At 49.9% G+C, this 11,893-nt stretch overlaps 1 protein-coding gene across 1 annotated transcript; it reads right to left on the bottom strand.

Annotated features, from left to right (window-relative positions):
- Positions 1-2,192: 2,192 nt before the first annotated feature.
- UFSP1 (UFM1 specific peptidase 1) lies at positions 2,193-11,395 on the bottom strand. Its single transcript, XM_078671410.1, has 2 exons — positions 11,332-11,395; positions 2,193-3,149 (listed from the first exon to the last, which is right to left on the bottom strand). Exon 2 carries the CDS (start codon positions 3,112-3,114, stop codon positions 2,458-2,460), a length of 657 nt encoding a protein of 218 aa, XP_078527536.1. The 5' UTR covers positions 3,115-3,149; positions 11,332-11,395; the 3' UTR covers positions 2,193-2,457.
- Positions 11,396-11,893: the final 498 nt, after the last annotated feature.

The following is an 11,893-nucleotide window of genomic DNA, read 5'->3' on the forward strand; positions in this document are numbered from 1 at the left end:
TGACTAGGACTCTGGCCAACTTCCAAATTCTCCCCCACTCCGCTCCCAGCGCCCTGAGCCGGAGCAAACCAGTACTCCTAGCGATCCTAGCATGAATCCCAGTGATCACTGAACCTCAACAAGCTCCCAAATCAAACCTGCAGCCAAGAACTGAAAGATCCCCTCAACCGCAACCGAAGGCGACACCGGGACTGACTCAGTCACTGAAGCGGTCCAGACACAGCAACCGCATCCGTCCGACTGACTCAGTCACTGCATGCTTCCGGTCACGGGACAACACAGCCCAAAGCCCCATTCCCATCCACAGCATCTGACCGACTCCAAGGGAACCGCAACAGAGACTGCAGCATCAGCCAAGACCGCATCCTACACCCGGCCGCCCCTGGCAGTGTAGTTCTTATGTTGGCCATTGGGCCCTACAGTGATGACCTCGACCCCAGGAGCTTTAGTCTCCCAATCTGGTAGCCTGCTCGCCGCAGTCCCCAATCCCACGACCATGCATAAACCGTTGGCTAACGTGTGGTTCATGCACTCTGTACCCAGCCGCCTCAGTGCAGCTGGTGGTGCGACTCGAGTGCCCATTTGATTGAATCCTACCCGCGGACCCGTAAACTCAGTTCTGCCTTATCAGAACTACATGTGGCTCGTGAGTAACCCTGTGAACCTGTACTAAGTTTGCAAAACGCATTGACTCATTTTTGTACCTTACTTTGGTACAGTATATATAGAGCAATCTTCCTACAACCAGAAAAAACACTTTGCTCAAGGGAGTGGGCACGAAGTCAACTTGCATGAAACAGGGGTGCTCCTGACCTCTTTGTTCAAACAAAGACCAAGTTTTTCAACCAAGATTCCTGAGAACCTGTCTTTACTCTGTATTTTTTGTACCCAAGGAGTGCATCTTAAGGCCAGGACTCAAATTCCCCAACGCAAGTTCTGGAGCAAGTGCAGTCCGGTATGGAGTAACTGCACTTCTTTAATTTGAAAGAAGGAGTACCTGCACTTCTCATCATGGGTGCAATACATTTAATGGGAGAGTACCGGCACTTCTCAGGAGCAAATATGTTCTATAAATAGTGGATACCTGCACTGGCTCGAGACATGTGTACGTCACCGAGCAGCTGCACGTATTACTGGCCAATGTGAAGAGGAGGCAAGACTGCCAAAACTAGCCCGGATAACCGCAAGCGTGACTGCTCAACCCATTTAGAGAACAACTGTGCACCCATGCCCAGACAATCAAAGTTCATACCAACACTCCGGGAATAGAAGTGCCTGAGAAACATGAACTTTGAGCTGGCTAAATGGATCTTCTTGTTGGGACTTAGAGTAATACATGAAATCAGCATATCAGTCAAGTGTAGGGACTGAGCTCCGGGCTACAGACTACAGGAAATCTACTACACTGTGCTTAACGCCTTAACCGCGGCGGTTTTTCCGCGGCGGTGCGGGCGTTCTGAAGAGTGGGCGGGGCTGCGGTGGCCGACGGCAGCAGTAGGGAGGTAGTGCTGCCGTCGGCTAACGGCGGACGGCAGCACGCAAGGGGTTAATCAAGGGCTGGCCCTTTTTCCTTTGAAGTGAATCCCATTGGCCCCGTGGAGATCATCCCGGAGGTGCTACTACTTCTTTATGTAACTTTATATTTTGGTTTGATCATGATACTTGTCTTTTGTAAAAGAAAAAGCACAGGGCCTGACAGTCACGGATTGTGGCTATTGTGTAATGGTGGAGTTCCTCGTCTCTGACCTCCACACTACCTCCTTCAAGAGCTCATCATTGCTAGTCTGAGTGTCAAGCACAGTAGAGGAGTTCCTGGCCCATTTTGCAGCACCATAGTAGGACGGGTCCCAGGTCAACAGTGGCAAAAGACCACTACCACCATGGTTGGGGTCTGGCAATCCTTGCATGCCCTGTGACCCGGAGAATGGGTTCTGGCCGCTTGTGGTCCCCCCTCCCCCCCATGTATAGCTAGTTGGAACATTTATTAAAAACAATTGGCAACATATTCCCCCTAAACCCCATAAACTATACAGAAACTCCACAGCCCTTCAGCAAGAGTTTTCACTCTGGCCCCCTTCCCTCATCCCCCCCAAAAAAGACAGTTGTTGAGCTGCATATTTCAACCCTTGGAAGCACTCCTTTAAATGTTTCCTTGTAAAGAGTCACAGAAAATAGTCTGACAAGTCACAATGTGAAGTCAATATCACTTTAATCATTTACTAGACCGGCATCTCTTAAGATCAATTGCCAACCAACGGAACATGTTCACCTATCTGGAGATAACCAGGGCCAAAAAAAAGCGCTTATCCACAGCTTCCACTTGTGTATAAATTTAGGGATAAATTTCACCAGAGAGGTCTACGTAGTGGATAGGGGTTCAGTGATATAATGCCGAGACACTACCATCCCCTCTAAACTATACCCGAGGCAGCTCCTGAGTGGGAAGGGAGATTTGTATTAAACATTTTCAGATAGCACCGCCTTGTACTGAGGGAGGCAGAAATTGTAGAAGGAACCCTGTTCAAAAGAAGTCATTTGCCTCCAGTGCACCCAACCCTCCTGCTGAGCCTGCGCCACATCCATGCCCGGTTCGTAGGAGTGTGGATCCAGGACGAGTAGATGATGCCCTTCAGTACCGGAGCACAGTCCCAGGATCCCCTTGGAGGAGTTGTCCGTGTCCCCTCCCATCATCACAGGCGCCCCTATGCTCTGGAAGTGCGCGCGCAGCTCCTCCACAACTCCTGGAAGCTCGACTCCTTGGCGGACGTGGATTATCCGGCAGGGAACATCGTAGAAGTAGTCCATGCACAAGGCCACCTCAACAGAGCCAATCCAACTCCGGGAGCCTACGAAGGAAGTGGGCTTGTCCTGCATCTGCACCAGGGCCTCCTGGATCTGGCGCAGGGTTGGGATGGGCCGTTGCGGGACGGGGTCCTGGGCCACCACCCAGGAGCACATGGTCTGCAGTGTTCGGTAGCCGCAACCCCAGCCTCGGTCGTCCACTCCATCACAGCCATAATGGTAATAGAGGTAGTCACCGCGGACTAGCGCGGTGTGCTTGATCTGGCTAGTGGGCGGCGGAAGACCCTCGTGCACATTTCGGGGAAGTTCCATGTGAGCAGGTTCAGGCAGCACATCACGATCAGAAGCTGTGAAGGCAGACAAACACAACAGAAGATTACAAACAGTTGACTATGCACGCTGGCACATGCAACCTACTTCTAAACACAAGCCCTCCAAAAGGAGTGACTTCATAAGCAGTGTGCCAAAACCAAAAATCTTGACTGCTTCGTAGCCTGGAGACAGACAGCAATGGTGGCAGACAAGGAAATATAAAGAGGAGGACATGGTAGCGGTAGCAAGCTAATTGGCCTACAGGGAAACAGAAAAACTTAAGACAAGGAAAGTTAAACAGGCCTGGAAACGTACACAGGTGGACCTAAAGATAGAGGCATTAGAGGCATTCAAGGCATCCAAGGTGGAAGGTACAGAGGTAACTTGACAGGAAAACACAGACAAATGGGAAAACAGATTGAGAAACACAAACTGACACAAAAGAAAAGAGAAAAATACCCATGAACACAGAAAACGAGAACAAGCATTTGCAATGCAATATGTTTTGTATTCGCAAGAGTTTAAGCTATTGGTATTGTAAATGACAGTGCCTTTATTTTATCTGTTTTGATAACTAACAGAATTAAAAGGCATTGTCATTTACAATGCCAATAGCTCAAACTCTTGTGAATGCGAGACCTATTTCATTGCAAAGAAGCGGCCGCTGTTGTACTGGGCTGCTTGGAAAGTGAAAGCGTGCATGGGGCGCTGATGGTTTCAGGTAAGCATGTCGTGCCTGTAGTAAGAGAAACTCATTAAAGAAAATAATGCTTACAGACTAAGTAAGACAGACGCTGTAACAACAGAAGTAAAAGGGACAGTCCTAATGAAGGTTACAAATGAAGACAAGACGGGACTAAGGAGGGACTAACAAGCCTGTTAACGAATCAGAAGCCAGCATTTACAAAGGACAATGACACAAGCCAATGTAAAATATGGATGGAGAATGGGCTTGGCTTCAAGTCCATACTCCAATACAGCATGCCTCGCAGAGCGGCGCATGCGCTGCCAAGGCTTGAGCTAAAAATTGCAAAATACAAATACGTTTTTGAAAACATAGATGCAATAATGACAATGGAAGTATACATGGAGGTAAACAAGATAGGGAAAAAAAGAGATGGAGAGACAATGGAACACATACAAGGAGTCTACCAGCGAAAAATACATAGGAAAGGAAACAGAAATGCACAGAGGAAGATATGAATTTAAAGGGACCGACAGGTGGCTCTTCAAGATCTTCATGAGCAACACATTCTTGACCTGCTCTCTGATCATAGTAATGCAAGGTCTGATATATAGCTCATGGTAATTATATATAGTGCATTACATAAAACATTGATTCCTCTGTTAAATCACCCCAGGATCATCCCGGAAAATTAGCCTCGGTGATACCCTAGCCAAGGCCATGGAAAGATATGCAGTGTTGCAGGAGGGCGAGGGGGTTCTGATCATGTGATCTGGTCAGTAATTATTACTATATAGTACTTTCCTTCACCTTAAAGTCCAGTTTTGTAATACATTGTTCCTAGCTGTATAGTAAGTTACTTTCTCACCCAATTAAGTATGGAGGGGCCACCTCACTCCTCAGGGGTTGCCTCAGGACACATTTGGATATTCAGGCTTTACAATATGCAGCCTAGGCAAGGTGTCCTAGCTGCAGAACTGAGTTCTGTGGCTAGGAAGTGCCTAGGACAGGCGGCCCTTATTTGTATAAACTGACGCAGATGGACAGATCATAAGACACAGCCTCCAGGATAAGCTAAGACCAGCACAGGTAAATAAGCAGCTTGTTTCAGACACTCCCTTAGTCCCTGAGAGCGCTGTTGAGATCTCCACCCGTACACATAAGTGGCCCTCCACTGCTCTGACTGGATAGAAGGAGTAGCGCGAATGTTTTTCACCCATTAGATGATATAACTATGTAGTCACTGACAAATCCAGGCATAAGCACAAATCAGTGGGTCAGCTTTGCCATGAGGAGGGCAGCAACCAGAGCTCTATACATTGGAGATCTTTTTCAGGAATGTATGCTGCACCCAGCCGCCAAATTTCAGCAACCCTTTGCGCAGTCAGTCACTATACAGGGACATCTATGGAAAACCGACACTTTGCAACAGAGGTAGTTTTAATGGACCGTAACCTGCAACCAAACTTCAACAAACTTTCAGACCACCAGTTAGAGACAATGCAGGTCAATCTATGGGATACCAAATGCTATAGAACACCGGAAGCTTTCATTGATCGCTGCACTCATTTAGACACAGGAGGGCAGAAAGGTGTCGGTCCAGCATCTAGGCACTAGAAAAGCACACGAGAATTAGAAATGTTTGCAATGCTTCCCCCAAGTATAAAGCAGGCCATCTAAATTGACAATTTACTGGTAATGATGTCTCAGCACGTGCCACATGCCGAAACCAGTCCTAGGATGCTTGTTTCCAGTCCAGGGAGGACCTGGCTTGGCAGTTCGAGCTGGACTGTTCCCATGGGGCGCAGGGTCAAGACTGATTTGCCTATGGCTGATTTCAAACTGGAATGGCATGGGGAGCAAAGAAAAGATGGAGTTAAGCCCAGATCTCTGTACTGGAGTGAATTTTGACATTGATCAAAAGTCTGTCCATCAATTATTCGTTTTGCATTTTTCACCCCGAGTGGGACGTGTATGCCCAGGCGTGGGTCCCGTGCTCCCAGGTCAGTGAAGTCAAGCTAGCCTGGCTGATGAGGAGTGAAATGCTAAAACCGGTCCCAGCATACTTGGTTCCGGTCCAGGGAAGACCTGGCCTGGCAGTTCAAGCTTGACTGTTCCCATGAGGCACAGGGTCAAGACTGATGCATATAGCTCGATCTGAACTGAAGTGGCGAAGTGAGCTAAAGAACGATGATGGATTCAAACTAGATCTAGGACTGGTGATGAGTGTCTGAAAAGTTGCAGCGCTCTGTCTATCATCTCCTTAGGTTTCATTTGTTCGCCCTAAAATGGCAGGATATGCCCAGACGTGGGTCCCTTGCTCACTTTGCCACTGGATTCAAGCTAGCCTGGCTGATGAGGGGTGTTACCCCGAAACCGGTCCTAGGAGGCTTGTTCCAGGTTCAGGGCAGACCTGGCTTGGCAGTTCGGGTCTGACTGTTCCCATAGGAACAGAGTAAAGACTGATTTGCATGTGGCTGGGTTCAATCTGGAATGGCATGGGGAGCAAAGAAAGATGGATTTAGGCCTAGATCTTTGTACTGGGGTGGATTTTTGACATTGTTCAAAATTCTGTCCATCAATGGTTCCTTTTACAAAAGGAGTGATTGGCAGGTGCACACAGTGGAAAGCCAGCAGAGAGAGAAGGGTACATAGAACGTGGAACACAGAAAAATCCCTGACTAGACGAAGACCAATTATTTAAAGCTGATCAACAAGACCAAAATCTTGATCCTCGGGAAGAGCACTTGTCTGTGGGAAAGCACACTGCGTCCAATGGAGCTAGGACAGTCATTCATCACCCACACCAAGAACCTCGGGATGATAATCAAAAGAAAACTCAACATGATCGCCCAAGTTTATGTCAGCAGCTCCTCATGCTTTCAAACCCTGAAGATGCAGAGGAAGATTTTCAAATGACTTCCAAGAAGCACGTGGAAAACAGGCACACACACCCTGGTACCAAGCAGGCTGGGCTAAGGGAACATCCTCTATCCGAGGATCAACCAAAAATTCACCAGAAGGCTGCAGACTATTCAGAACTCGCCCGCTATAAATACTTTCAACCTCCCACGCCGCATTCACATTTCAAGGTGCTACACAACACTGGCCCTGCATACCACCACAATCACATCTGCTGTCGCAAACCTTCCAGACACCTCCGCTCATCCAGACTCCTACTTGTACACTACCCACGAATACAGAAAAACATATCGGGCAGTCAAACCTTCTCCTACATTGCTCCTAAAGCATGGAACGACCTGTCGCTACACATAAGAGCCTCCTTCTCACTTACTGAATTCTGCAAGAAGCTGAAGAACTGGCTTTTTGAGTAGTCCCATTAGGCCCTAGGTGTGCCTAGACTCACCAGGAGGGTATCCTGGAGCTCAATACGTGTGATCGTGTGCTCTACAAATCTGTATAACATGACGGAGCAGACGAGAGGAAAAACAGATGTACAAGAAGCCTACAGGAGGACAGTAACACATGTTCACCTGCAGAACAAATGTATGGAAATGTGTAGAACCTCACTGCTAAAGGAATGGAATTTTTAAAGCGTGAACTGTGACCCTGGAGTGTATCGCGTGTGATGTCACTGAAAGGGAAGTGGCCAACTATCAGACTAGCTATAAAGGGGTATTACAGGTTAATAGCCAAACTTTTTTGTTTTTAAAAATTCAAGATTTAGGCAAATTTTATAGGATACCTGGAAGAATATTCCACAATGCAGGGGGCGGAAACGGTAATGCCCTCCCAGTTCATCTACCACACAGGCCCACGCAGAACAAAGGTAGCATATCTAGGCTGATGCCTCTCATGCTGTGATAATGTAAAGCAAAGCCATGGAAAGTCACAGAACAACACAAAGTCTCTTGAAATTGGTTATTTTGGGTAGAAGGAGCCAGTGGAGAGAGATCCAATTGATGGAAAAGTCCCAGTGAGGAAGATTAAGAGCAAAGGCGCTCCAGCATTCTGAATCAGTGGCAATTAATCGGCTATGTATATAAAAGCATACATTGTAAAGAGTTGATCCAGCCGTTCAAATTACAGATTTCCAATGACGAGAAGGATTTTCTTGAAAGTTGTTAAACTCCGAGAACAATTTAATGTCAATTCACTAATACGGGATTTTAGTGACAATGTGAAGTCATACAGATCTAGACTACCTAAAAAGAAAGGAGCTCCTCTCGAAAATGTAATACAATTCACCTCCTTTCCCAGGAATCCCTTCCTTGGAACACCTACATTCCCAGCCCTATGTTGCACAACGCTGGTGTAATATTGCCTATGAGTAAACCACTTTGTGCGTACAAATGTGTGTTTTGCCTATACCACGCATGAATTAACACCAAGAGAGCAAACTGGTTATGCACCCAACAGTTCACCTTAGGTGCACAAATTGGCTTAGTGAATTGTTCTCTTGCCCCTGAAGCCTTTACACCCTAACAAAACAAGAAGAGGGAATATCCCTAGGACAAACAACGTCCACGTGAACTATAGAGATGGAGCGAAATAGCATGGGAAAAAGTATTTCCTTATTTAAGAATCCCCTCACTCACCAACCTAGTTGATGACATGCTTCATCATCGGGGTTCACCCAAGTAACCGAATGCCACTCGGGTATGCTTCAACGCCTGAACTACAGCGGAGCTGGTTTTTCTTGAACGATGTGAAAATAGGGTAAGTGAGTGGATTAAAAATGGCTATTGTACTCCCTAAGTTTTTTTTGGGAGCAATAAGACAAGATCTGTAGTTCGGGCGTTGAAGCACACCCGAGTGGGAGTCTGTTCCTAACTCTAAAACCCTTACTCTCTCTTTGTTTAACGGCCTTTACACCCTGCACACTCGAGGTTGTGTTCGGTCTACTCTTTGTTCTAGTGTCCACCTCTGACATTACAGACTGCCTGTGCGCCTAGATGCATTTTACCGCGCTCTGCTCCCTGCGCCCTACTTCACAGCGTGTGTCCCTGGACACCCTGCTCTAGAGCATTCTGCTCCCTGCCCCCACTCAGGAACCTCTGATTTCACTCAATCTCATTCATAAAGAAGGCCATCCCCACAGTACAGCTCGCCCCACAGAAGTCATCCCAAGTTTTGAGCGTGTGCGCCATGCGCCCCGCCGTCCACCCTGAGCCCCCAGAGAGCTCTGCTGCTGCACCCCATGCATGGGCAGCCCTGCCCTTGCCCCCTCTGCTGCTGCACCCCATGCATGGGCAGCCCTGCCCCTGGCCTCTCTGCTGCTGCACCCCATGCATGGGCAGCCCTGCCCCTGGCCTCTCTGCTGCTGCACCCCATGTATGGCCAGACCTGCCCTTGGCCTCTCTGCTGCTGCACCCCATGCATGAAACACAGTTGATGGACAGAATGTAGAACAATATCATACATTCACCCCAGTACAAGGATCTGGGCCTAAATCCATCGTTTTTTGGCACTCCACACCACCCTGGGTTAGACACTGGCTAAATGCAAATCAGCTCTGACCCTGTGCCTCATGGGAACAGTCCAGTCCGAACTACCAAGCCATGTCTTTCCCAGACCGGAATCAAGCATCCAAGGACCGGTTTCTGGCTATCAGCCTTCATCAGCCTGGATAGCTTGACTCCAGTGGTGTGGAGAGCCTGGGACTCACGTCTGAGCATCCCCAGCACACTCGGGGTGAAAATTGCAAAAAACACAGTTGGACAGAATGTAGAACAATATCATACATTCACCCCAGTACAAGGATCTGGGCCTAAATCCATCGTTTTTTTGCACTCCACACCACCCTGGGTTAGACACTGGCTATATGCAAATCAGCTCTGACCCTGTGCCTCATGGGAACAGTCCAGTCCGAACTACCAAGCCATGTCTTTCCCAGACCAGAATCAAGCATCCAAGGACCGGTTTCTGGCTATCAGCCTTCATCAGCCTGGATAGCTTGACTCCAGTGGTGTGGAGAGCCTGGGACTCACGTCTGAGCATCCCCAGCACACTTGGGGTGAAAATTGCAAAAAACACAGTTGATGGACAGAATGTAGAACAATATCATACATTCACCCCAGTACAAGGATCTGGGCCTAAATCCATCTTTTTTTTGCACTCCACACCACCCTGGGTTAGACACTGGCTATATGCAAATCATCTCTGACCCTGTGCCTCATGGGAACAGTCCAGTCCGAACTACCAAGCCATGTCTTTCCCAGACCGGAATCAAGCATCCAAGGACCGGTTTCTGGCTATCAGCCTTCATCAGCCTGGATAGCTTGACTCCAGTGGTGTGGAGAGCCTGGGACTCACGTCTGAGCATCCCCAGCACACTCGGGGTGAAAATTGCAACAAACACAGTTGATGGACAGAATGTAGAACAATATCATACATTCACCCCAGTACAAGGATCTGGGCCTAAATCCATCGTTTTTTTTGCACTCCACACCACCCTGGGTTAGACACTGGCTATATGCAAATCAGCTCTGACCCTGTGCCTCATGGGAACAGTCCAGTCCGAACTACCAAGCCATGTCTTTCCCAGACCGGAATCAAGCATCCAAGGACCGGTTTCTGGCTATCAGCCTTCATCAGCCTGGATAGCTTGACTCCAGTGGTGTGGAGAGCCTGGGACTCACGTCTGAGCATCCCCAGCACACTCGGGGTGAAAATTGCAAAAAACACAGTTGATGGACAGAATGTAGAACAATATCATACATTCACCCCAGTACAAGGATCTGGGCCTAAATCCATCGTTTTTTGCACTCCACACCACCCTCCGTTAGACACTGGCTATATGCAAATCAGCTCTGACCCTGTGCCCCCAGAGAGCTCTGCTGCTGCACCCCATGCATGGGCAGCCCTGCCCTTGCCCCCTCTGCTGCTGCACCCCATGCATGGGCAGCCCTGCCCCTGGCCTCTCTGCTGCTGCACCCCATGCATGGGCAGCCCTGCCCCTGGCCTCTCTGCTGCTGCACCCCATGTATGGCCAGCCCTGCCCTTGGCCTCTCTGCTGCTGCACCCCATGCATGGGCAGCCCTGCCCCTGGCCTCTCTGCTGCTGCACCCCATGCATGGGCAGCCCTGCCCTTGCCCCCTCTGCTGCTGCACCCCATGCATGGGCAGCCCTGCCCTTGGCCCCTCTGCTGCTGCACCCCATGCATGGGCAGCCCTGCCCTTGGCCCCTCTGCTGCTGCACCCCATGCATGGGCAGCCCTGCCCTTGGCCCCTCTGCTGCAGCACCCCATGCATGGGCAGCCCTGCCCTTGGCCCTCTGCTGCTGCACCCCATGCATGGGCAGCCCTGCCCTTGGCCTCTCTGCTGCTGCACCCCATGCATGGGCAGCCCTGCCCTTGGCCCTCTGCTGCTGCACCCCATGCATGGGCAGCCCTGCCCTTGGCCCTCTGCTGCTGCACCCCATGCATGGGCGGCCCTGCCCTTGGCCCCTCTGCTGCAGCACCCCATGCATGGGCAGCCCTGCCCTTGGCCCCTCTGCTTCCTGCCCCAACTCTGCAGCCAGCGGTCCCAGCGGCGCCCTGTGCATGTGCCCCACGGGTCCACAGCGCTCACCCCTCCGGCTCTACACCCCGGCCGCCACCACCGACCTCCTTCTCCTGCAGCAGCAGCTGGTCACAACCCCCGGAAGTGCACGGGCTCAGCTGAGCTCCGCCCTGCAGGAGGCGTCCATTTAAAGCCCATGTGACCGGCCACTGCTGTCTCAGAGGCGCCTAAAACGGAGAAATGCTGCCACCTGCTGTACACGAGAGGAATAACCACCGAGCAGAGGCGCGCCGGGCTTGGATCGAAGAGCACATACTCATCCAGTGCGTTCTCAGAGGCGTCTAAAAGAATGAAATGCTGCCACCTGCTGTACACGGGAGGAATGACCTTAGAGCCGGCTTGGAGCGAGGGACACGTACGGGTCACCCGCCCTCTCAACACACAGTGCTCAAGGTTATTCAAATGTCAACTAATATTATACACCTGAACCGGCTAAAACGGAGGCCTTGAGGTCACCGGCGAATGGACCTTCGGCAAGTTTTAGACCCCCCCTCCCAGCACGTTCTCTTTGTAGTGAGGCTGCTCTACTGCATGTATCGCCCCGACTGTGAGCAACACTGCAGAATGCTGC

The sequence above is a fragment of the Lissotriton helveticus genome, chromosome 12 (genome assembly GCF_964261635.1).
Source record: "Lissotriton helveticus chromosome 12, aLisHel1.1, whole genome shotgun sequence".
NCBI classification, from domain to species: Eukaryota; Metazoa; Chordata; class Amphibia; order Caudata; family Salamandridae; genus Lissotriton; species Lissotriton helveticus.

What these genes read in the sequence shown, in the direction of transcription:
- UFSP1 (XM_078671410.1), bottom strand. Translation starts at nt 3,114, where the DNA reads ATGGAACTTCCCCGAAATGTGCACGAGGGTCTTCCGCCGCCCACTAGC.